Here is a 27,590-nt window from a genome sequence, read left to right as displayed (position 1 = left end):
GGGTGGGGGGGGGCTTTCACCCTGACCTTTGACCTGAATGAGCTGACTGTGGTCTCACCTCCATTCCCGGGCTGATATCCTTCACAGCTCGCACCTCTGCTGAGGTCCCTCGGTACGTGACGATGACGTTGGGGCAGCAGCTGTGATTCATCAGCGCGACACTGACCGAGAGAAACGGAGCGAGTGATGTAATGACGCAACGATGAAAGAAAGTTCAAATGGCTGAAAAAGTTCATCGTCTTACTCTGGAAACACCGCTGATCCGACGTGAGAGAGCTCCTCGTCCTCCACTGTGAAACCGTTACAGTGCACCTGTGAGTGTGAGTGTGTGAAGAGAATCAGGAGTCGGCTATGAGAACTTTCGAAGGAGAAAGAGAACGCATGACTCGGTAGGTAAAACGAGCCAGATGTGTACCTGAGCAAACAGAGTAAGCAGAGCCTGGTGGTCAGGAAAGTCCAGATGTTTGGAGTAGAAGTGATGCAGTTCGGCTATGTCCGCCTCATTCATCTCCCTTTTCTCATTATCCAACTTATCCAGGTCTGAGTGAGTGATACAGAGAGTCAGAGAGAGGGGGCGAGATTGTGCCTGTGATTACTGTTTGAAGAAACTGCAGAAATGTTCACAGCAGCAGGACCGTAGATCCCACCTCGCAGGTAGTAGCGGTTCTTTCTCCACTTTTACGACAGCTACAGTTCTGCTGCTGTCTGCATTCCTGAGTCTGTTTCATATATTTTCACATAGAGCGATTAAAATAAATGAATTAATTAGTTCTAAAAAAGCAACACTGTGTGTTTTCTCTTTGTAGGTAGTGAAATCCGGGGGAGGAGAAAATGAGGAAATAGAAGGAGACGTAATTATCATAAGGAATTGGAAAAGAAATTACACGATTTGTGTAAATGAATACAGTGTTGAACTGAACGGGACGGAACGCCGAATAAAATGTTAAATGAAATGTTTAACGAAATGGAATGTTGCATGGGAATACTGAATGGAATGCTGAATGGAATAGAATACTGAATGGAATGCTGATTTGGAATGTCTGATGAAATGTAATGCTGAATAGAATGTTGCATGGAATGCTGAATGGAATGTTTAATGGAATTGTATTCTGAATGGAATAGAAAGTTGAATGGAATGGAATACTTAATGCAATGTTGAATGGACTGGAATGCTGAATGGAAAGTTTAATGGAATGTTAAATGGAATGTTGAATGGACTTGAATGCTGTTTGGAATGCTGAATAGAATGTTGAATGGAATTGAATGCTGAATGGGATGTTTAATGGAATGTTTAATGGAATGCTGAATGGAATGCTGAATGGAATGTTTAATGGAATGCTGAATGGAATGCTGAATGGAAAGTTGAATGGGATGCTGAATGGGATGCTGAATGGGATGCTGAATGGAATGTTGAATGGAATGGAATACTGAATTTAATGCTGAATGGGATGTTGAATGGAATGGAATACTGAATTTAATGCTGAATGGGATGTTGAATGGAATGCTGAATGGGATGATGAATGGAATGCTGAATGGGATGTTGAATTGAATGCTGAATGGGATGTTGAATGGAATGAAATATTGAATGGAATGCTGAATGGAATGCTGAAGGGAATGCTGAATGGAATGCTGAATGGAATGCGAATGGGATGTTGAATGGAATGCTGAATGGGATGTTGAATGGAATACTGAATGGAATGCTGAATGGAATGTTGAATGGAATGGAATACTGAATTTAATGCTGAATGGGATGTTGAATGGAATACTGAATGGAATGCTGAATGGAATGTTGAATGGAATGGAATACTGAATTTAATGCTGAATGGAATGCTGAATGGAATGCGAATGGGATGTTGAATGGAATGCTGAATGGGATGTTGAATGGAATGCTGAATGGGATGTTGAATGGAATACTGAATGGAATGCTGAATGGGATGTTGAATGGAATGGAATACTGAATTTAATGCTGAATGGGATGTTGAATGGAATGAAATATTGAATGGGATGTTGAATGGATTGTTGAATGGAATGTTGAATGGAATGCTGAATGGGATGTTGAATGGAATGCTGAATGGAATGCTGAATGGGATGTTGAATGGAATGAAATATTGAATGGGATGTTGAATGGAATGCTGAATGGAATGCTGAATGGGATGTTGAATGGAATGGAATACTGAATGGAATGAATTGTTGAATAGAATTGAATGTTGAATAGAATGCTGACTAGAATGGAATGGATTGGTATGTTAAACAGAACTGAATGGAATGCTGATTGGAAATGGAATCTGATGGAATAAAATTGAGCGTTGGATGGATTGGACCGGAAAGAATTGTTGAGCAACATTAAATTCAATTGAGTGCTCAACAGAACGGAGTGGACTGGAATGCTGAATAGAACTGAATGCTGAATGGGACGTTAAATAGAATCGAACGTCATATTGAATGGTATGAAATGCTGAACGAAATGTTTACTACTGTGGTGTTGATGAGGGGATTCATGAGAATTAAAGCGGGGGTTTTCCATAACTGATCTGTTTGATTGGAAATGGAAGGAATGTGAGGAACGGCATCGAACGAGAGCACGTGGAATGGACAGGAAGAAACTTCCAGAGACAGGTGAAGAAAGACACAGACGGGAGAAAAAGATTGTTGTTGAAGAAAAAAAACCACGATACTTACTGCCCTCCAGATCTTTTAACAAGAGCAGTTTCTCCGAGTCGCTCCTCTCTTTCGGAACTTTCTGCTTGAAGAGCGAGAAAGAAAAAACGTCACGTTACACAGAAATAGCGCAGAATAGAAAACTAATCAACACCTTCCGAACGAACAGATGCTGTGGCATAACGTCGTAATTAAAGAAACATTCCGGCACTTTCCGATGTATGTCTGTACGTACGTATTTTTACCCTGGACAATAATTACGATCATGCGATATTCCCAAATCGCTAAACGCTCGCTAATTTCTTGTAGAACGTGTTAGCTAAACATTTAACTACCGACTATCTGCCTGCTACCTTGCTAACAACATGGATCATCTCTCGCTCTCTTCTTCTCGCCCTCTCGAATCCATGGTGCGAATCCATTCTGCTATATCTAGTAACCTTTAAGTTAACTGACACCAGCGTTGGCGCACAGCCTGCTGGACACACCGAGCCTGGAATAACTTCGAATTCCTTATCGGGTCCTACGTGGAGTTCTCACCATGCGGCTGATTATCCGAGCCACCAGACGGACAGTCTCTGACGGACACCAGCTCTCCCCAAACGAACACATCGCCGAGCATTCCAGCTTGTGCATCGCCCAGTCGCCTCTCTGAAAAAATGCACACGTCAATACAGAACATACATTTTAAGATATTATCTAGTTAGCGATCTTAAGGCACACGGAAAAAAAACAAAACAAAACAAAAAAAAACACTAGACATCTTCTTTGAAGCGTGTTCATTTTGATTAAAAACACTCACAGAATGATATTATTTCACTTTTTATGATTTATTTTTTTTTAACTGCTAAAATGTAGTTCTAAATTAAAACCCGCTTCCATGTTTGCAACATCAAGTTATTGATTATAGACTACTTCGGGATTTTCTGCGTAATATGATACGATACATCGCACGATAATGAATCTTTCCCGAAATTAAAAACAAGATTCGTTCATGTAATATGAATCCGGGAACAATTCTGTCATGCACTCGCGAGAGGACATTTTTCATTAAAAAGAAAAAAAAAAACTGAAAGTAAAATTGGCTTCTCCTGTGCATGCTAATAGCACATGAAAGCATTATCGTATTAGCATTAGCAAACAACGACTGGCCCTGGAACGTGATAAGGCGAATAAATCTGGGGATAATGAGTCGGAAAGACCACTAGTGAATCGTACTAGTGAGACGTGAAGGTGATTAGGGTTTTATACGGCACAGATTAGACTCATTTACGATTCCGTGCTTCATACACTATCTACGGGCCTCATTTAGCGATCTTTTCCTCAAGTCACGAACCAAACAAAAGAAATCCGACAGATTGACAAAAGTGTAATAACGCTGAATTTCTTCATGCATTCACGTAAGGTGAGAAATCTCGATCGGCGTGAGGCGATTTGAATCGACCGAAGTCCACGAATATCCATAAAATGGCAAAGATCGCAGTGAGCTAAATCTTCCAGTAATGCGGCGAACCCACACTAAACGCTTCCTCCTTTTCTAGGGCGCCATTACTTTTCTTGAAAGCGATCGAACGGACAAATCTTGGCCATCTTCCTGTTTTACGGGAGTGTCATTTTAAAGCTAATCCACAATGTCTTCACGTCGCTCGATCGAGATTCAGATTAGGGCGTCGACTTGCACGCCGATTGATTCCAAGCTTGGTAAGAGACGGACGTTTCCGCCCAAACTAACGCTATTTTCCTTTCGGACGATTCTACGCTACGATTTTTGCTGGAATCTTCTTGCAAACAGTTGCGTTGTGATTTGTTTACGGATGTGATTTGCTCGTCGACAGTTCCTACCTGACATTCCACGTTGCAGTAGAACGCTTTCTTGCATTTTCCACATTTCGAAAGACCCTCTTTCCTATAGGAAAAACATGAGATGGATTTTTCCACAGACGATTCACACACACAGTGCCAACACCAATGGCCATCGGGCCAAGAGCATATGGCATACGCACACACAATTCAGCCATGAGGCAGCTGCCAAAACACACACACAAACTTAGACTGGTGCAGTATTACACCACATGGTACTGCACTGTGTCTGCACAGAGGCCAGAATAACACACTTGATTGCACTGCAGGATGAAAATACCCAGTGGCGCATTTAGAAAGACCCGACACCAAACCGCCAGAGCACACCAGAGTACGCCACACTCCTATAGTGTAACACAACGCTGAGCAATAAATCGCAAACTCTGTCTCATCGCATTCACGCTGACGCTATCATTTCTTTCCCACGAGGATCGACTCAACTCCTCCTCGGTCCTCAATGACGCCATGCTCACTAGTACGTGATGTCCAAAAACTGATCCTAGATCATTTCCTGATTATCGATGCGTACCAGATATTCTATCAGTCTATTCAAACGGACCTACGTCGCTTAGCCATACTGCTCCCTTTCTCACGTCCCATCTGTTAAAGACATTTGTCGCTCTGTGGGTGTGAGAGCGCGTCTGATTTTCTAGCCGCGATTACCCGCACGGCAAAACCGGCGTCTTTGAAACGCTTCGCGGGTATTTTTAGACGTGACCTTTCGGCGACGGAAGTCACGGAAGAGGCTGAAAATGCCATCGATTCATTTACAGATTGCTGCAAATGTCCCGATGATGGATGGCCAGAAAGTGTCGATGAATTTCTCCGGCAAATCACAGGTTTATATCAACGCGCTCGTTCCAACACGTCATCTTTAACACAGGGACTTGTACGCGGGACGCTGGACTGTTTTCCGTGAGACGATTTATTTTATTTAACATTTATGGAAGGAGTCTCCAGTGTCTGCGCTTTTTATGAATCCGAGGTAAAGCTGCAACTTTAAGGGGGTTTTTTTCCCACTATGGGAAAGTCTACAGGACACTGTGGGTTCTCAGGAACATGACAGGCTGCATTATTATTATTATTATTATTATTATTATTATTATTATTATTATTATTAACCAGTATATCGGCGTCGGCGGAATGGAAATCGACTTATCGGTCATTTTCAACGGTATAAACAAATGAATTAATGCAAGTCTGTTAGAAGATTAGTCAGGTTGGGTTTCTGTGTGTAGAGTATCATGACCCTGACTACGTTTACATGTACGGTAATAATCTAATTATCGACCTTATTCTGAATAAGACGTATAATATCCTGATTAAAGTGTTTACGTGAGTCGCTTTTAGAATATTCCTTTCATGTTCAGGTTTTACACGTTATAGAACAGAGATCGATTAACAGCACTCGTCGTTACGTCCCCGCGCCACGCCGTCCGACGTTCCGTCCAGAATTTCACGTATCGACGTACAGTCGGTCTTCGTTATGGTACCGTATGCAGTTTTGGGTGTTTCATTTTTAATTTTACGAACGCTTCAAGTGCGGTTAATTATTTGCGGTGAAAACTCCCACACGACGTTAATAGTGTGATTAAGGTGTGTGCACGTCTGTAACGCACGTCGATAACGCGACTAAAACAGGAACACTCCGCACGTCTTAATTCCATTTGTGTTTACTTCGAGTATGACTTTAATCGGATTAAGGTCATCAATAATCGCTGTTTACATTCTAGTTTCTTAATCAGAGTATCGTCTTAATCGGGTTCATATCGGATTATCGTTGTCCGTGTGAACGTACCGACTGTGTTTAGCTGCTAGTGAGGAGGGTGACGGGAAAGGCGAGAGGTGTGAGCCCCCTGCTGGGCAAACCGTTCACACCTCTCCACAATAACATCTGTCCAGATTTAAAACAGGCAGCACAACTAGAGCTTTTTTTGATAACCATACATATTCATACTGTATGAAATTGGGCATTTGTGTATCACTACCCCCTAATGAATAGAAAGCATAACACCTGGACACAATCAGGAAACACACAAACGACAGGACGGGGTGGAGACTGGACTAGAATCGAATCGAATCAGATAAAAACCGGCACGTGACGTGAACCCCAAACAACTTGTCGCACCGGGAAACACGTCGTTTCCCAAAGACGGTGAGTTTGTCACAGATAGTCATCGTGAATAAATGTATAGGAATGTAGAGGAACTCGTTAAAACCTGCCGCTAATCAACATAAGCGGTCTGCATCCTCCCTGCACAGCAGATGAGTGTGGTTCAGGACCGTTCGCTCGGTTGAAGCATAAAGCGTTGCAGCATTGTTATTATTCCGCTCCAGCGCAGTCGGGAGCAGACGACGGGGAAATTAGGTTGCCTCTGCAATGCAGTAATCAGCATGCATGACACTTTCTTCTCTTCCCCTCGAAGGTGAGCCTCCATGAAAAGCCTCGTCCTAATTCTCCACTCTAACGCCCTTGCGTCTCTCACTCTCACTCCCTACCTGCGTCTGTCCTGAAACAACTTGGTGAATTATCGCTTATTTTTTGGACAGAATGCCTTCAGGGTTGAAACGTCCTCATCACCTTGATACCACAAAACACTCATATATGGCTTTTCTTTTTTTTTTTCTGTTCTTTTCCCAGATACATGAAGCTTACCTCCGAACGAGATGCTATGAGAAAATATATAAGAACTGTTCTTCGGGATAATTTATTTTCTCCACATGACCTAAATATTCTCTCTCAACTGATCTACTGATGCTTTTTCACACCCTATTTACTATTAAGTGAGCTATTTTAGGAACGCCGCCATTTTGGTAATTACGTCCGGCGGCGTGTTCATGAAATCCCACAATGCACCGTGCAAATAATATACAACGTGCTTATAATGGTCTATTAGGACTAGTCGCAGGACTAGTCAACTTTTTGGGGGCAGATAATTGTTTAAAAAAAACAAAAAATTCAGTTGAGAAAGAAAAAAAAATGATATATATGTATACGCTGCATTCATGTATCAGGTAAGGATTAAAACATTTGAGGACGTGGAAAACAATCAACAATGCGGAGGTGGAATATGAACGTGGATACGAAACAAGAGTTACCTTGATTCTTTTCTGGAGCAGCATGTCCTGAAAAGTGTTTTATTCCTCTTCTATCACCGCAATTTGCCCAAACGAATATGAATTTTTTGACCCATGCTCTCACGTCATAGCGACAATAAACTGTCCCCTCTCTGTCTTGTCAAGAAACCAGGTCCTCACAAAACCTTCTGACCAATCAGAACTGAGAATTCCATTGTACGATATATAACGACCCAATTAGGGCTGGTTGTATGTAGTGAATTGTATATGGTGTCATAGCTGATCACAGACGTTCACCACGGTTTGGTGATATTTCTCCACTCTAACACGCACGACACGACACACCTCTGGAGCACACAATAGCTTTCTGAGAGCAAACGGTGATCTATATAACCACGTCTTGCTTCACGATAGGTAATATACAGTATCCAAACCCCAGCGTGCGCAGTGAAGGACTTCATCTAAGGAGGAGCCATAGAAAAACAAGCCAGAAATATCTTTTATAGAGACCGGCCTAGCTTAGGTCATGCCCAACTGTGGTCATGTGTAACCAGACCTCTCAACTCGACAGCAGCTGTCTCTAATGGAGCGTAATTGCTGGCTTATACATACTGAATGTGACACGTAGACGTGATCATGATTTCAAAACAGAATCTGCACAGGATACTTTCCCTTTTCAAGGCTTGGTTTTCCTGATGCAGTGTTAGGAATCAAGTATACTACAGCAGGCGTATATGTACTCACTGCGCTTTGGTTAGCATGAAGCAGACCCCCCCTGGTAATAAATATCACAGTGAATGTCAGTAAACACTACAAAAACTCAAGTGTACTGCATGGTGGTATTGATAGTGTGAACTCTGAACAGTTCAGAGCAGCAGGAGAACATGTAAGGAACTTGTGCATGTAGATCTGTTAAGTAGTATGCATCTTGGGTGCAAAGTACTGACAACTTCAGACTTTAATGTAATGTCTTCGATTAAGGCTGGAATGAAATGTCCCACTCTTTAAATGATGCGAATAATCCTTCTTTTTAAATAAATAAATAAATAAATAAAATAACTAGATGCAACGATGCACGCGCGCAGCCTGCTGTGTGACATGCGTGTCCATGCGCAAAGGCGCGTGAATAATCATAGAAAATGAACGACGCACGCACAGTGAAATGTTTATACGTCTTTATGCTTCATGCATACATTCATTCATTCATGCATGCGTGCGTGCATTCTCACCTCGCAAAGCAGTGCTCGCACGTGTAGCCGCGCTCGCTCACGGACAGCACGTGCGAGTAAGCGGGGCAGACGAAGAGCAGCTCGCCCACCCGGTACGCTCTGGTCACGCGCAGCCCCCTGCCTTTACCGGGGCTCTCGAACCGCTCCATACCGTCAATACCGTCCGCAGTCATGTCCCTGTCCCTGGAGGAAAAAACAAAACGTATCTCTCGTTCTGTACAAGCGCGCGCCTCTCTCTCTCTCTCTCTCTCTCTCTCTCTCTACATCACAGGAAGAAACCTGTCTCGGCGGACAAGTCCAGGGTCCGCCCACTAACACACACGCGCGCGGGATTATTTCCTTTTTCACCAAAGTGAAATGTTCAGGGTGTTCTTTTCTTTTCTTTTCTTTATAGACCTGTAATTATCATCATTTCTATAATACAGGAGAATGGGGTTGGTTGTCACGTGGGCCGGTTGCTCCAAACCTAAACATGTTCCTACACCATGGAGTGCTGTTGTAAAGCTATAAAGTCATCCAGGTTCTCACCTTCTTTCCAGTTGCTGTGAATTTCTCAAATCTGATGTTGTTTTCATGAACGTACCCAGGCTTTGTGCCGTTTAATCCGTTTGAACGGAACCCTGGCGTGGTTCCGTCCCGTCCCATCCCCGACCCCCGGGGTCCTCTAACCCTTTCTAGCAGTACAGTACACTGGCATTCGACTTATCGGACGTATTCAATCGGTGTGAACAGACAAATGATTTTATCGCTACAAGTCTGGTAGGAGGTTAGTCAGGACGCGGTTGGGTTTCTGTGTGTAGAGTATCATGACTGGTGAGCAGCGAGGGGTGTGAGCACGCTGCTGGGCGAACAGTGCACACCTCTCCACAATAACACTGGTGCAGAGATCAAGCTAAACTGGCTAAAACTAAAGCTTTTGATAATGAAACACCGTAGACAAGTGCTACAATAAAATGATCGGTTTTATTCCCAGTAGAATGGGAAAAATGAAGAACTCCTTATGGGGGAAAATAACTGCCCTTAAGCACTAGTGTGGGGCGCGACATCACAAATAAATTCAATACTGAACACGGACAAAACAAACTCTTTTGGCCTCTGGTTAAAAAATAAATAAATAAATAAAGGTGCAGTAGGTGAGATTATTACGAATCACAATTAGGTCGGTTTGACGTTTGAATGTTTTTTTTTTTTGTTTTTTTTGTTTTTTTTTTAAAGATCTACAGATCTACACTGACACTCTAAGGAGCGTGTACAAAAAAAAACGACTGACAGGAAGTGCATCCGAACACAAGCAAGAATTCCGGACTGGAAGTCGGTTTTCCAAACGGGTTTAAAAACCCTTAAATATTCCAGATATTTTTTTAAAATATCACGTTCTCTAAAATATCTTCCAGGATATAATTGTTTAAAAAAAAAATTGACTATTGCACCTTTTAAGCAAGTGAGGACTCAGCAATCATACTCTGGTGTGGACCGAACCCAACCAGTCCTCGAGCGTCTCCGTGAGTTCATTTCTGAGAAACTGATTCCACACGGAATCGACTTAACGAGAGGAAGTGAATCAAACATGTTTAAAAAAAAAAAAAAAAAAAAAAAAAAAAAAAAAATTCGTGGCTCCAAAAATGAGCCACAATTGAGAGAAAATTAGAAAAAAAAAAATTTGCGGCGCCAAATCGATTCCGATCTTCTGATTGATTAAAAAAAAAAAAAAAAAAAACACTTCCTGGATGACTCCGCCCCTCCCCCCCAGCGATCCGTATCGCACGAGGGCTTCCCGAATCGTTTCGCCGAGAACGAAAACGATGTGCATTCATCATTTCTACTCAAAAGTTAATATCTCATCATGCTAATAAAATAGTTTCAAGACACCGCTCTTCCGTCAGATATACAGCGAGTCTGGCTAGTATCAAATTAGCTTAGAATTCAAGAGATACGAGAAAACCGTAACCTCATGTTCTCCTACCTTGGGGGAGGGGGGAAAGGAAGGGGGGGAAAAAAACATGCTACGTGACATGCTATTACTTGTATATTTAATATGAGTATTTTTAGATGCGTACACACAGAGGACTGACACAGAAACAGTCCTGTATGCTTTTTATAAAGTCCACACATTTATCTATAAAAAGATAATGACGTAACATCCTGTCGCTAAAAATAGCAGCAGTATTCATCAGTGTTTTTTCACTGCCTTGGCTGACGGAGTACGCTCGGGGTGGGTGGTCTTGGGGGGGGGGGGGGGGGGGGGGGTGTATGGATACATTTCTCTTCTGGCTGTACTGCTGCCTTAACAGCAAGTCTGTAAATATATTTTTCAGGTTTGTATGTGGATTTAATGCTCAAAAGAGAGACCAGAGGGAGAAAAAACAAAACAAAACAAGAGATAAAAATGTTAATGATATCAAATTCAAATAATAGTGCTTGTATATTATTTTTTGTAAACAACATAAGGACGTTGTTTCTTGTTACCTCACTGAACCCTGCGGCAGCGATTAAAAATACAAGGCGGTTCACTAGTGGAGGAGAAACGGCTCATTTAGCTACCATCCATTCAGCACAGACTGCAATCTTCCCTTCTATTAATAGTGCATGTGTGCTCTCGCACCATGCTGATATGATTCAACATTCTTTTTCTTTTTCTTTTTTTTTTTTGCACATCTTGTCTCCTTTTTTTGCCCAGTTTTCCTGTGTAACGTTGGCAGCAGCCTCAAGTGACAGAAGCTCAGCCTGCACAAATGAGAGCGCGAGCGAGAGAGAGAGAGAGAGAGAGAGAGAGAGAGAGAGAGAGAGAGAGAGAGAGAGAGAGAATTTAATACCATATTTCCAAAAGGGAATCTGAGAAAACAGCCTGCCTAATACTGAGGTAACGCAATATACAGAAAACAAAATCTCAATACAAATCTGGTTTATCTGATAACAAGTACAGAATATAACCATTAGACATCAAATAAAATGCTTTTAAGGCTGTCTCGTGCTTGAATGTGGAATAAATAAATAAATAAATAAATAAATAAATAAATAAATTTACCCAGCAATATTGGCAAACTGCAGAGGTGAAAAGAATTGATCATAGTTTCACAGCAAGGGAAGATCTTAAGAATGGAAGAAGCTTGTGTGAATGATTGTGCGTAGAGAGTGAAGCGTCGATCATACGGACAACTATTGACAGCAGAAGCCACAAACGGATGCATAGCAATGACGGTGTTGCTTTGTTCAACAGCTGTTCTCTAAAAAAATAAATAAGTAAATAAATCCCCAAACCAAAACAAAAAAAAAACCTTCTATTCATTTCCAACCGCAATTTCAGCAGTGATAACATGCTAGAGGGACGTCTGGAGGGAGAAGGTGAAACTCCTCGCAGCATGGTGCAGGCAACAATCTCTCGGTCTCTCCCTCGGTGTCAAGGAGATGAAAGTTGACTACAGGAGAGCGAGGAGGGAGAACGTTCCCCTGAGCGTCGTGTAGCCTACTGTGGAAAGACTGAGCGGTCTAAAACTCCCTGGAGTTATTATCACATTAATGTGTGCAGCTCGTGCGTTGATGAAAGGCGCAACAGCACCTCTAGTTTCTAAAAAAAAAAAACATAAATGAATAAATAAATAAAAAGCTGAGGAAAGTCAGTCTGTCCCCTCGGCACCTGTCCAGATTGTACAGGTGCACGGAGGAGAGCAGGCTGACCGGCGTGACTGGTGTTCAAGGGTAAAAACAGACTGGTCCATCCCAGGAGCTATTCTCTACAGAGTCACTGAGGTGACACGGTGGTTCATTTTTAATAAGGACCGGCCAGATAATATATTGCAGACATTGGAGACGTGACGTGTATATACTATAAACCCAGCGTCACGTATCCAATCGACGGCTCAAGTTACACTATTTGTAGCTCGATGTAAACATTTGTAGTCACGAGACGCTTGAAACATTAACTGATGGTCCATTATATTAATTTGTGGCCAGCATGTGGCGCCATTTTCAGTGACTCTGTATCTAGATTGTGTTATCTAGACCGTTCCAAGTGGAACCACATGCTCACCGTCATGAACCTTTCAGTACTGAGATACAGTTCTGCCTTCCCTGCCTTGAAAGGAGGGACTTGGGGCTGGAAAACAAAATGGCTACCGTGATAACATTGTGTTGTGTTCAGCAAGGGTGACGTGGATGTGGTTGAAGGGAGAGATTTACAGAACGTGAGATTGAATGAGAGTTCCGTTGTTTATGAATTAAATGATCCTCATCGCTTTTAGCACGATTAAAGAAGCAAGAATTGGACGCCAAACAAACAGATGCTAGTTAGCCATATGTTGTGTGTTTGCGGAATGAAAAAAACTCAAACCGATCGAGCAGAATGCAGCCAGTCAGCAAAGAAACCTGCGTTAGAGGAGTTTAAAAAAAATTTGAATGGTAAAAGGCACAGATTCTTAGAGTCAGTGCTAAAATATGTTTGCAATGTAGTTGCACTGGCTCTTACATAAATGACTGAAGTGATTCAGTGGAATAAAATGTCTGTAGTGGTTAATCTTGAAGTTATTTTCATTGTCTGGAGGTTGCTGTGTATGGAAGCCCGGAGAACTTTTTTTTATTTATTTATTTATTTATTTTTTAAAAAGGTAATTGAGACTTTAGTTCTCACAATTGCGACATCATGTCTCACAATTTTGACTCTTTTTTTTACCTCACAACTCTGACTTTTTCTGACGATTCGTAATTGTGAGGATAAAAGTCAGAATTGCGAGATGTTACCTCAAAATTGTGAGAATAAAAGTCAGAATTGCGAGATGTTAGCTCAAAATTGTGAGGATAAAAGTCTGAATTGCGAGATGTTAGCTCAAAATTGTGAGGATAAAAGTCTGAATTGCGAGATGTTACCTCAAAATTGTGAGAATAAAAGTCTGAATTGCGAGATGTTAGCTCAAAATTGTGAGAATAAAAGTCAGAATTGCGAGATGTTACCTCAAAATTGTGAAAGTAAAAGTCTGAATTGCGAGATGTTAGCTCAACATTGTGAGAATAAAAGTCAGAATTGCGAGATGTTAAATCAAAATTGTGAGTATAAAAGTCAGAATTGCGAAATGTTAGCTCAACATTGTGAGAATAAAAGTCAGAATTGCGAGATGTTACCTCAAAATTGTGAAAGTAAAAGTAAGAATTGCGAGATGTTACCTCAAAATTGTGAGTATAAAAGTCTGAATTGCGAGATGTTACCTCAAAATTGTGAGAATAAAAGTCAGAAATGTGAGATTTTAGCTCAAAATTGTGAGAATAAAAGTCAGAAATGTGAGATTTTAGCTCAAAATTGTGAGGATAAAAGTAAGAATTGCGAGAAGTAAAGTCACAATTACCTTTTAAAAACATTTTTTCCTCTCTGTGGCATAAATGGACTTCCATAGGTGTGTGTTGCACAGCTCAGCTAGCAATATATATATATATATATATATATATTATTAGCTAGCTAGCCAGCAGTTCATTAGCATAGCTGTAATGCAGGAATGTTACAACTGACTTGAACTTCATTTATACGGATATAATCCGTCAAAACTTTTGTTAATATAACATCAGCGTTTCCGTTTCATGTCTAAAACAGGACACCGAAGCCCTGAATCTATATTTAGCGACTGAAAGGTGATGTGACGTGACTCAGGCCTTACAGCTGCTAAACACTGACCTCAGGTCAACCGTCGTTCTCTCAGACGCTGGAGATATCAGACCTGACTCTTTCCATGTCTGGTCAAATATTCCACTCAACCTTTGTGTGTGTAGCAGGTGTGTGTGTGTGTGTGTGTGTGTGTGTGTGTGTGTGTGTTCACCCATGCTTTATTTAGCTTATTTCTTCCACGATTACAGGACGACAGAAGGAGAACTGATATCAACGTTATTCTTTGATCAGTGAATCCACCTCCGAACCATGTATCCGATTAAGAGAAGCTATTTTGTTGTGATATACCGAGTCATTCTCAAAAATGTTTGTAGAGCAAAATTTCCAATGATGTTTTCATATTCTATTTAGAAATGGTGACTGTACTGAAATTTCTTTTCAAATGAATAACCAATATTCGCCCCTATTTCCACTCTGCCCCCAAAAATTAGGGAATCTTTCCACTCCCTACACCCTAATCCCTACTACCGCCACTCTTCCACTCTAACCCTTATCTCATATAAACAATAGGAATTCGTATAGCTGCGTAAACGAAACGCTAAAAGTCTACATTTGCTGACAAGAACTGATTTTTAAAAATTGCAAATACCTAGTGGTAGATCATGCTTATTATTTTTTTAAAAAAATGCAATGTTTAAAACGGAGACACATACACTAGGAGCTGGGAAAATCTTTCTGTAACTCATAGTGAGGATAATGTGCATTTATCATGCATCAAATAATTGTTTAATTTATAATGACTAAAATCTGCATTTGGTTATATGCATCTATGCGTTATACATTTCTGATTTTAGTATAAATATTGTTTGAGATATATCATTAATTAAAATTGTTATATATAGCTTGAGAGAGAGAGAGAGAGATGGAGAGAGAGATTTATTTAGTTAATTAATGTTTGATTTCTTTATTAAAATTAGTGGTTCAACTCGAGTTACCATTGGTAAGTCCTGTCGTGACATCGCTTTCAAGCACACTCAGACATTCAGCTGCTTGAAAGCCGTAGTTACAACTCTGTAAAAATGCAAAAGTCTCCATATAATGATTAATGAGGAGGTGAAGGGTCACTGGGGGCGAGTCTATACACTGTGAAAAATATGAACTACTGTACCTTGCAAGGGACACGGTTTTTCACCATGTTCTGACAAGATAATATTTCTACACCAACACTTATTCACACTGACATACACTGACATCTAGTGGCATATTGGGAGAAGTGCAGGTTAAAGTACCACAAAACACAAATCTCGATTCTTCGCATTATGTTTAAGTAGGAGAACTGTTACAGGTATGTATTTTAAAGCTAGGTGAGATTTTAAAAATAAATAAATAAAAGTCCACGAATAAGTTTCAGGAAAACCCTAATCTTTTTGGTTCTCTGCTTGAGAATTGATTTTCTGTGTTGCTGGTATCTGGACGCCTTTTTGTTTCATCAAATTGTCTGGATTTTTTGTTTTTCACACGAAACAAACAAACAACTAACTAAATAACTTCATTTCACAAATTGCTATATTTAACTTGAACGCTTTTGTCTCCCAATGTACTGGAATTACATGTCAAAGTGCTGCCACCTTGTGGCAAAGAAAAGGAAGTTTTATTTTCTCCTACCGCGTTGCGTTGCTTTTTTCATTTTTTTAAACGAATGAAGTCTTCAAGTTGATGGTCTGATATCAATATAAATATATTTACATAAAATACCTCCATCAAAATAAAGCCAAAAACTCTAATTGAATCCATGTTTTAACATTCAAACAAGGAATAGTTCCTTACATATTGACTTCACTGTTTAATGAAGGCGAGTGACGTAACTCACGTGAGACGCCGCCATTTTGAGGAGTTTCAATAGCAATTATAATTGAGAAAGACTCAACCCTGAAACTCAAATGTTTTTATATTGCAGTAGTCGTGATGTGTTTAGTGAATCTGGTGCTAATTTGTTGGTCAGCGCTGTATTTTCTAGCACAGTTACAATGGTGTTAAATAACAGCGGGAAAACACTTTGACTTTAGCGGTCAGGTTTCGCTGTTAGCGCCTAAAACAGAAAGACTGAACATTGGACAAAGAGTCCCAGAAGGCAATGCAGCTATAAGATGAATACTGATCAGCTATAACATTAAATCCACTGACCGGTGAAGTGAGTAACATTGATAATCTTGTTAATGGCACCTGTCAAGAGGTGGGATATATTAATTAAGCAGCAAGTGAACAGTCAGTTCTCGAAGTTGATGTGCTGGAAGGAGGAAAAATGGGTAAGTGTAAGGATCTGAGCATCTTTTACTAGGGCCAAATTGTAATGGATCAGGGCATGTCCAAAACCGCAGGTCCTGTGGGGTGTTCCTGGTATGCAATGGTTAGTACTTACATAAAGTAGCTACCAAAATGGCTAGTCTAAAGAAGGACGAATGGTGAACCAGCGACAGGGTCACGGGCACCCAAAGCTTGTTGATGTGTGTGGGGAGCGAAGGCTAGTCCGTCTGATTCGATCCCACAGAAGAGCTACCGTTACACATATTGCTGAAAAAGTTATCGCTGGCTATGATAGAAAGGTGTCAGAGTGTCCATGCTGACCCTGGTCCACCGCCGAAAGTGCCTATAATGAGCACTTGAGCATGAGAACTGGACCATGGAGCAATGAAAGAAGGTGGCCTGGTCTGATGAATCACGTTTTTGTTTACATCATGTGGGCGTCACTTACCTGTGGAAGAGATGGCACCTGGATGATCTATGGGAAGAAGGCAAGCAGTGTGATGCTCTAGGCAATGTCCTGCTGGGAAACCTTGGGTCCTAGCATTCATGTGGATGTTACTTTGACACGTCCCGCCTACCTAAACGTTACTGCAGACCTAGTACGCCCCTTCGTGACAACGGTATTCCCTAACGACAGTGGCCTCTTAGTTCAGGAACGGTTTTAGGAACATGACAAAGAGTTCAACCTGATGACTCGACCTCCAAATTCTCCAGAGCTCAATCCGATCGAGCGTCTGTGGGACGTTCTGGACAAACAAGTCCGATCCACAGAGGCCCCACCTCACAACTTACAGGACTTAAAGGATCTGCGAGCTACAGGTTGACGAACGTGATGTCATTGATGGCAGTATTCGCACGAAAGAGAGTTAGACAAACTAGAGGATTGAAGTACTGCTGCATCTGTCTCTTTACGCAGGGATGATGTAATGGCTAAATCGCACTGCACTCAGCAGGTAGCTGAATGGCTAGCATTGTGGGTAATGTAGCAAAGTGAAAATATAGCGACATATCCATAAAAGGAGTTGAGAAAAAAAAAGAAAAAAAGTTGACTCATTACAATTTCATTACAAAGTAAATCTTGGATGCAGTTGAAGATCACATGACCGTCTTAGCTCCCTATATATAGTGTTGTTTTCTGATTGGTTAGTTTTGTAAAGCTGGTGATTTCTTAATTTTTATTTATTTTTTCAAATTGAAAAATTCCTGAGAATTCAATAGGATCCAGGAAAATGAAGTATTCAATTTGTAACAATGTTCTTAAGCTGAGCTACACTTTCGTAAGTTCTAGCTCATTCGGTGAAACATCATGTTGGAGTAAAAGGTTCTAGCTTGTATTTTTGTCTCTGTCTCTTCCTCTGATATTAAAAAAAAAAAAAGAGTTATATTTCATAATTCTCCCCACCTACTGCTAGGTCTTGGCCTACATCTGTGACTCGGGTCTTTATCCTACCTTGCCCCAGATGTGCGGTTTTACAGTAATTTCATTTTCCCTCCCAGCTGAGGCTAAAGACGCTTTAACGTTCCTTTTTTAATATATCAGGGCGAACCGTTGCCCTCTGATCATGTTAGTCGTCTCTTCTTGATTGAATCCCATTTGATTTCTTCAGATAGACTTTGGTATTATAGCATTATTACATGTCGGGATTGGGGAATCTTTTTATCATCAGACATTTTTTTTATTATATGATTTGTCTCGGCTGAGGGAGATTAGATAGTTGTGGGATTAAGCCTGCTGTCTTCTGGGAAGATATTTAGTAAGGAATTGTTATAAATTGTAGTCGGACATTTCAGTGGTCTGTAATTTGTGAAATTGTAGCTGCGGCCGAAATCTCGAAGAATCTTAACATACAGATTGGTGAGAAAGTTAGTACACCGTTAGGATCAATAGGATGCTGATAGCAAAGAAATGTCATTTATATCCTGAAAATATTTATATTACTATTTGAATTCTCAATTCCGTTTGGACAACAGAAGGCGTTGGTTCATTTTCGATCATAACAGCTCGGACAGTAGTGCAGTCTCTATAGTAACGACTTAGACGTGTATAGAAGATGCTTCCACATACACATGTGTAATTGTTTGGAGACGTTCATTTAACATGTATGGAAGGAGTCTCCAGTGTCAGCGATTTCATAACGGTCAGAATTAAAGCTATACATTTTCATCGATTTCAAAACCAACGAATATCGAAATGTTCAAAATGGCACCAGAGGTTCTGCTGCGATGAAATTAGAGCTACTATTAAAAATTGGTTGCTAACCCGTTACTACATGGTGTTGCCTTATGGCAACGATTAATTTAACTCAAATATTTGATAGGCAGTAATACAAAACTACTATTTTCCTACGTAACTGGAAAAAGGGGGCTTTAATTTTGACATAACAACAAAAAAAACGATGTCACGTGACCAGGAAGTTCCGTTTGCGTGTCATCGCATGACATGGCGAAGGATCAAACTTGATTAAATTTTCAATATTTTGCCAAAACTTCTTAAAAGGAAAACATCGCAACGCTATCTGAGATAAGTTAAGATTTATTTTTGGTCATTTAAACAAGTTTATATATTTTGAGTATTCTTTTATGTGGTAAAATGTCGTTGTTGCCGTATGGCAACAACATGCGATAATGGAACTGTGGTATGAGCGTTCATGAATTGAAACCGAATTGAACCTAGCAAAAACAACAACAACAACAACATCAACAACAACAACAACAAAAACAACCCACTAGGCTTCTCTAATAGTATATTGTTCCACTCCAACTTTTGGAAGCAAAAAATGCAGAACTTTTAATTAACCCCCAAACCGATAAATACATTCACTGAATCGATTTTAAAAATAAAAATGATATTTCATACAACAACATACGTGGCAAAATTATTGGCACCCCCGCATCATATACGCAGTTGGAGAAGCATTTGAAGCAGGACATGCGGCGAAGAAGTACTCTACTGATAAAACGTGACAAAGAAATTTGCCTGTAATGAGAATCCGTGAGCATTATGACGTCAAAAACAACAACAACAACAACAACAACAAAAATAACAACCCACTAGGCTTCTCTAATAGTATATTGACTTTTTTTCACAGTCAAAGTACAAAAAAAACGGTTGTAATTTCAGACATTTTGGAATTTCACCTTAAAGAGAAAAAAATTAAGAATTCAAGGGAAAAGATTAAAAAGATTCTTCACCCAGAACATGTTGGGATCTAATTTTTGTATGTATTTTGAGTGAGTAAATCCATCCACTTCATTTCTACAGCTGTAATTCCTTCATAGAAGATTTACATGCTTACTAGATGGCAAAAAATACAACCCCCCCCCCCCCCCCCCCCTTGTGTTATTTTTGACCACACGACACTTTTCCCAACACTTTACCAACTGACATGGACTTGAACTAATTCAAGTAATAAAAATCCAGATTTAAAAAAAAAAACAAAAACAACTCAAATGAAAGGATTCATATAGTAGAGGGTTCGTTTTATTATAAAGAATAAGCGAATCCTCCATTACGTCCTTGTGTCTTTGAGCCAGAATGTAAAATGCCAGAATTCAGCAGGAACACGGTGAATAAAGTGTTATACAGAATGAAATAAAATTAAATAAATAACTCGTGTCCCGTTTATTTTGAGGCTTAGCTGCAGTTAGTCGCTCTGTCGTGTGCAGATATTAGGCATGTGATTGTGCTCATTTGTAAAGTCCTCCAACACCTGGCCATGGGCTTAAAGTGGTATTAGTGAGGACACACACTCACATACTGAGTCTCACACACACACACACACACACACACACACACACGACATCATGCACAGGCTACGGAAAGAAGGAGCGGCGTGTGCTTTATAAATCCACACGCAATGTGTCCGTGCGTTCAGTCGGTGTCTCTCCACACCTTGTTTTAATGAGAGTGATGAGTGTGTGTGAATAAATAGAATTGCATAAAGTTCTCTGTGAACATATGAGTGGTGCGTACATGTGTGGCTAAGTGTGTGTGTGTGTGTGTGTGTGTGTGTACATTTACAAAGTTCCATTGTTCAGTGAACTCACTGACTGCAGTAAGTTAATGTCAAAGATGTCCAGTGAGCCGACAGTAATGCCTTAACACCTGTTTCTCTCTCTCTCTCTGCTCATGTCATTCTTCCCTTTTATCATTCTCTCTCTCTCTCCCCCCGTCCTCTCCTCTTTTATTCTCTCTATCCTTTACTCCTTCTCTCGCTTGATCTCCCTCGCTTTCTCCCTCCTTCTTCTCCTTTCTCAGGCCTTCGATCCGTTCCCCCTCCTCCGTTTATACTCTGCATGTCCTTTATTTCCTTGTCCATCGTGCACGCGCTCTATCCTTCTTTCATGCCCTGTCTCGTTTCCCCATCTCTCTTTCCATCAATTCCCCCTCTTCTCTCTCATTTCATACCGCGAGTCTCTCTGTCTCTCGTTCTCTGTATCCCGTTCTCTCTTCGTTCGGTGTAGCCATGTTTCCTTTCCTTCAGTTCATTTCTCATTCGCGCTATCCCTTTCGCGGTCTCTGTATACGGGTGCATCTCGAAAAAAATGTGAATATCGTTGGGAAAAGTTTTTATCCCCCCCCCCCCCCCCCCCCCCCCCCACCCCCAATCACGGGGAAGATGATATAAATGTTGCATTTCATTTGGAAATCAAGGTTCCAGAGTCTGGAGGAAGAGTGGAGAGGGACAGTTGCTTGAAGTCCAGTGAAGTTTCCACAGTCAGTGATGATTTGGGTTGCCAGGTCATCTGCTAGTGTCGGTCCAGTGTGTTTTCTCAAGTCGAGAGTCGATGCAGCGTCTACCAGGAGATTTTAGAGCGCTTCAAGCTTCTATCTCCTGACGAGCTTTATGGAGACGCTGATTTCCTTTTCCAGCAGGACTCGGCACCTGCCCACAGTGCCAAAACTATTAGTAACTGGTTTGTTCACCATGGTGTCACTGTGCTCGATCGTCCGGCCGACTCTCCTGACCCGAACCCCATAGAGAATCTACGAGAGACACCCGACCCGACGATACAGACGAGCTGAAGACCGCCATCAAAGCGACCTGGGCTTCCAGAACACCTCAGGCTGATCGCCTCCACGCCACGCCTCATCGAAAGCCCCGACCGAGTATCGAGCGCATAAATTATCATACTTTATCAGGTCGACCTTTCTGTACTATAAATTCTTCACTCGAATATTTTGAGATGCAGGACGTTTGATTTCCGTGAGCCGTAATCATCGAGATCGAAACAAACAAAGGCTGGAGATATTTCACTTCACGTCTTTGTCTCGCTCTTCCATTCCTCGTCCTTTCTATCCGTTTAGGTCGTCTTCCTCTTCTTTTTTTTTTTGATCTCTCGTTCCTTCTATCCTTTACTTTCTTTCCATCCACCTCTCTTTCCCCTGACAGTCTCTTCACACGCATTCCTCATTCTCTCCGTCCTTTTCTCTCATCCAGTCATTCTTTCATTTCTCGTTCTCGCCATCCTTCCTGCTCTTCAGTGTCTTTCTCCTTCTCTCTCATTCATTCATTCCACTTTCTCCTTCTTCGCTCCTCCCTTTTCCGTCCCCGTTTTTTCCCTTTTCTCTCCGTCCCTTTCACCTCACAGTCTCTCTATACGTTTGCTTTTCCTTCCTTTCATCGCCTCATCCTCTTATATCTCCTACTCGTTCTCTTTATCCTTCTCGCTCGACTTCCCTATTATCCCTGTATCTCGTCCTTTCTCTCTCTCTCTCTCTCTCTCTCTCCATCCCTCATAGATCACTTTATTTAATTCCCCTCTCCTCCACTCCTTCTTTCTGTCCCCCTCGGAGTGTGGGGGCAGTTATACGCGCGGAGTCTTGCCCTCTCTGTCGTGTTTATGCTGTGGTGTGTTTGCTCAGGCTGATAGCAGGCGTCGGAGCCGTGCCCTCTGGCTGCTCGGTAAGCTGCACTGTCACTGTTCGGCTTAGCGCCTCCGCTCCGGCCTCTTTATGAGCGCACAGCTGCCCCGGCCGCCAGCTAAACTTAGACGTGACAACAGTTGTGCCCGCTTCTACGCCGCTATATCGGGCTACGACAATACACCTCCTCTTCTAATACAGGCCTATTGTCTCCACGCTGTTGTTATTCTTTATTACACAGCTCTGTGCGTGTAATCAAAATGGGGCTGGTTTATGACAGGGAAACAAAGTCATCGTACCGCAGGTATGAATTTATTCTCGGTAGAAATGATTCGATATTATACACGATGTACGAGAAGTAAAGCTCATGAAATTATGTCGAGTCTAAATAGACATTTGACATCATTACGCCGTAAATAACTTTAATACGGTCTGTCATCAGTCCAAGATATAAATAAACATGTTTGTATTTCTCATTGAAGTGAGTAAAGGAAGTCGCCCTGCCAAGAGTCCGCATATTTTCCTTTGTCCTATGTTTAGGGTGGCATGTGAATATGTGTGTGTGTGTGTGTGTGTGTATAGATAACCCCCCCTATTGCCCTCCAAGGTAAGAGGTTACATGTCTGGGCCTGTGACATCACCACTGTTCTGCTTTACTGTAAACCAGATTCGAAGGTAAATGCCGATGCCTGATTACACACACATACAGACAATTAGACAATACGTTAAAGCACTTACGCTTGTCAGCACTTGTGGCGAACGGGGAATAATCCTTTCAAAATAATCTACACAGGATGTAAGGAACAAACAAATTCTGGATGTGGTTTGTGTTTGGAGCGACAGTCCTCAATCCATCGTTTCTGGCCGTGGAAAGCCCCTGGACTGTTCAGCTCGAAGGGTTTCCAGCGCTCTACGACATAAAGCGTACGCTTACCGCCGCCTGAAAGCTAAAACGTTACGTCCTAGTTTTCCAAAAAAAAACATTTCTATATTCCAAAGAAGGGAAAAAAAAAGAGAGGGGATTACGCGGAACGGAGTACAGTAACGGCGTCTAGATCTCGATGTGCGATTACCGTAGACAAAAAAATATTCTTGCACTCAGAAAAGGACAAAAAAACGAAACCTTCCGAATCGACTTGTTAGGACAAGATGGATACGAGAGAAAGTCTACACAACGCTACACAAATCTTGTATACCACAGTGCTGTTGAATCCTAGATCGTAATACGTCATCTATTAGACGTTTATTTCATACGTTTCCATAGAAACGATTTACGCCGGGGACTTGTATGGTGGATGGTGATAATAAACGGGGGGGTTTTTTTCGGTTTGTTTTTGTTTGTTTTTTTGAATTGTTGATGTTTTCCGTGAGGTGACGTTTATGTAACGTTTATGGAAGGAGACTACAGTGTCGGCGCTTTTGAACAATCGGTACGTTTTCCACTTCCGGAAAGAGCATCAGAGCTTAAATGCAAGATAACGAGAGACTAATCGGGAGCGAAACACAAAACAGGTGAACACAATAGGGCAACAGAGTAACGACAGGACTGGGGCGGGGACTTGTAGTCAAAGAAAGCATCCGGAATCCGTCTTAAACTTGTCCAGTCGTGGTCGGTAGTATGGAGAGACTACGCATAATAAGATAGCGCCGTAGTAATGGAGATCGATGCGTCGTTATTAAATGCATCTTAACGTGTAGATCGTTCAGGAATTAAAAGCTCTCCGAGTCTAATATTCAGAATAGATGGTTCATGGGATTTATTTGACAGTTCTCGTATCTGCAGCCGATTACCCTCTCGTGTCCAAGGAGGTAAATATCACACGATTATATTAGCTATATAAAAGCCAAGCCAATAACCCCGACCTTAACCTTTGTCATTTTTCACATGCCATAAAAGCCTCCCACGTGAACCTTCAAGGTCTGAAGTTAAAAGAGTTAGCATTTGTCTTCAGATGCTCCCCGTGCCTTGAGCATATTTCAGGCCTCCGTCCTTGACCCGGCGGTCACTCTGGGTCAGAGGAAGTGGACGGTCCTTGCCCGGGGAACGGCTCGGAGGCTCGGTTCGTCATTCCGGGCTCTTTTACAGCGGAGGAGTCAAGGTCGTTTCAGAATTAGTAATATTCTGCGGCCGGGTAACAGCTTGCTCCGATGGTCGGACGTGTCATAATCGGTTTCCCTCTCCCCTTCCCCTCCTGCTTTTGCACCAAATGGCACTGAACACATTGTCTTTAGCTGAAAACACAGCCACTCCCAGCAGGTCGGCTCTATATTACTGCAGTAATTAGTAAATTAATGGAGATTGAGGCAGACATCTGTACCGAGAGGGGTCAACGATAGCAGATGCTCAGGCAGCAGCATGCGCAACAACAAAAAAAAACGCCTTAATAAACAATTACGCAGAGACGGAGCGATGCATCGTGGGCTGTGACTTTTGTGGAACTTTTTCGCTGTCCAGCCTTTATTTATTGTCTTTGACTTACATTGTTGCTATCTAAATGAATAAATATGCGTCGCTTAGATATGACATCCATCCTCTTTAATATCAACATATGCTCCTTCTCTCTCTCTCTCTCTCTCTCTCTCTCATTCCCAAGTCAGGTCAGGTCCTTCATAAAGCTTGCGATTGGAGATGTGATTAAGTTCCAGCATGTTCTTATCTCATCCACTCGTGTACATTTGATCAGAGCAGATGAATCTAACGGTGTGGGAGGAGCCTCCCGAGCTGGAGCCCTCCTTAGGATTACCCCGGCTGGTTCGCTCGGCCTCATCTCGCCGGATTAAGTTTATGAAAATATCCTTGTATTATTTCTGGATGCTTATTGTATTAATACAGTCCTCTGTGTCCTGGACAGCCCTCCTTTCCTCTAGTAGATCTCCTGCTTAAACCATTCACGGTAATCTTCCTGAGAGTCAAACTTGCTTTCTAGATTAGTCGTGCGCTTGTTTTGCGATTTCATTTCTTGCCCTCCGAATCCATCTATATATTATAGGAGGATTCCTCATCCGTGGCGCATCTCCACTGTAGAGACGGCGTTTGAAAGAACGTCTTAAACGTCTCCGTTGTACGAGCGCAAGACTTAAAACGATTTCAAGGTTGAATTCTCGACTCTGATCGGCCAGAATAAACGGAATACGACGGTGTTGTTATCTCACCGATAAAGACGTGCGATTGTCGATATGGAGAAAGGAGTCTCCAGTGTCAGCACTCCGTAGGACATTCGAACATCTTCAGGACTTTTAGCTTTCGTGTTTTGTTTTTTTTAACATGACAACCTGAAGAGTGCTGAAGAGAGGAAGAGCGGATCTAACTCGTGCCTTATATGTTTAACGTAACTATAAATGGATAATAAGTACGAGATGTTCATTAATAAATGAATACGTGTGATTGTTGGGCATTTGCCGTTTGTATAAGAAGCTGTATTTGTTGTGTGAAACACTTCAGCGTTCGTTATTTTCCTACAACCGCGTATCCCTGAGTGTTTTATCGCTTACCTTACCTTAGGTTCAGTAATGAGTGACCTATTATCATCTCAGAGCTTATTTAAATCCTGAGCTTTTAAGTCGAAATCCATTATATCGCCTCACTCTCGGCATTAAGACGGATATTTCATGACTCCTGTGTATTATAAAAGTTTTCCTCTCCTTGCATCAGCCCTGCCTGTTCGTACATTCCCCTATTACCCCACTGTTGTCTATTACGTAATAAGAAAAGGACGGGTTTGTATTTGAAGTCTGATCTTTTTCCTAGAACGGGGCGGTCCAGGAGCAGTGCCAGTGTGGTGAGACAACATTTCCAGCTTAGACTTTGACCTGGAAATCAAGGGTACATTCAGATCGTGTTCCAAAATAGAGGAAAACTACATGCTTGAAATGACTTTTTAGGTTATTTCTTTACGGCTTTTTTTTTTTTTTTAAATCACAGAATTAACAGATAAAAATCTTTCCAAGGTCTGAGTATGAGGTTGCTCTGTACGTTTATAGATCTATGAATCATTTCATGTATCCGTACAAGGCACTGGTCGAATATGAAGGCATGATAGTACCAAATTTGCTCATTATTCAAACATGTGATTGAGGTTTTATCAAAAAGGTTTATTTTTTTTATTTTTTTGCTGCATTAAACTCTACCACTTCTATCTCATAGCAGCTAGGAAGGTATATTTTCCATGACCCGAATGCTATAAAGTCACCATAAAACATCAGCACTGCTTTAAAAAAAGAAAAAAAAAGAAAAGAAAGAAAAAAAAAAAAAACATGAAACCATGTCAACCTTTTAAGAAGCTCAGGAGGTAAAGAGGCTTTGGAGCTGAAAGACGGAACATATTGCGCCGAGACAGAAGCGTGCTTGATTAATGGGCATGATAATCATCTCATCAAATCACTCTCACTTATTAAATCTTGTTTAATATCCAAATGAGGGCCCCCTTGAGCAGATTTAGTCAATTTCGCCCCCCCCACCCCCACCCCCCTTCCTTTTAGGGCAGTGAGAGAGTGAGAGAGCTCGAAGCCAAGCCACTTGGCTTCACTCACCAAATCCTGGCCTCTAAATATGTCTTGTCTCTGCTCTTCCGGGAAAATAAACGAATAAGTAAATAAATAAATAAATGAACCTAGCAAGTCCTTCGTCGCACTGTGTGTTGCTTTTGGGATTTGTTTATAATCTCTAAGTGGGTTTTTAGGAATATGGTCTTTATCTCTCCTAAACTCCAGCTTCAGGATGGGATCGTTATTGGTAAGCTGGAAGAAATGGTGTCTGAAATCGGGGCTAAAAGTTTACACCGGGGTTTCTGGACACAGATTAAAGCTTAATCTTGATCTAACCAGACTAACGATCGTTGATACACTCTTTAATGACCAGCTTGCATGAAATGGGTGATGTATGGAAAAGATTTTTTTTCCAATAACGTTAGAAATTTTCGAAGCTTCCTCTGGATTCTTCAGTTCTGCTAAACCCAACGTCCATTATACTCAAAGGGAATCGCAAACCGCAGAAAATGCACCGGAGAAG

At 41.4% G+C, this 27,590-nt stretch overlaps 1 protein-coding gene across 5 annotated transcripts in view; it reads right to left on the bottom strand.

Annotated features, from left to right (window-relative positions):
- Positions 1 to 26,227, bottom strand: part of smyd2b (SET and MYND domain containing 2b) — a 30,312-nt gene extending 4,085 nt beyond the window's left edge. Inside the window, exons 1-8 of one of the 5 annotated variants that reach the window (XM_017452384.3) lie at positions 26,080 to 26,227; positions 8,826 to 9,008; positions 4,501 to 4,564; positions 3,199 to 3,309; positions 2,680 to 2,743; positions 416 to 540; positions 245 to 312; positions 59 to 161 (exon numbers count right to left, since the gene is read on the bottom strand). In XM_017452384.3, coding sequence (XP_017307873.1) covers positions 59 to 161; positions 245 to 312; positions 416 to 540; positions 2,680 to 2,743; positions 3,199 to 3,309; positions 4,501 to 4,564; positions 8,826 to 9,008; positions 26,080 to 26,111 — 750 coding nt within the window. In that variant the 5' untranslated portion in view covers positions 26,112 to 26,227. Of the gene's footprint in view, positions 1 to 58; positions 162 to 244; positions 313 to 415; positions 541 to 2,679; positions 2,744 to 3,198; positions 3,310 to 4,500; positions 4,565 to 5,077; positions 5,110 to 8,825; positions 9,905 to 26,074 lie in introns of those variants that run through there. The other 4 variants (XM_017452395.3, XM_047159957.2, XM_017452403.3 and 1 more) reach the window with 4 other exon arrangements.
- Between the last annotated feature and the right edge of the window lie 1,363 nt (positions 26,228 to 27,590).

Source organism: Ictalurus punctatus, chromosome 2, assembly GCF_001660625.3.
Source record: "Ictalurus punctatus breed USDA103 chromosome 2, Coco_2.0, whole genome shotgun sequence".
NCBI classification, from domain to species: domain Eukaryota; kingdom Metazoa; phylum Chordata; class Actinopteri; order Siluriformes; family Ictaluridae; genus Ictalurus; species Ictalurus punctatus.
Note: the sequence above shows the minus strand (reverse complement) of the source record. Positions and strands in the feature narration are given on the sequence as shown.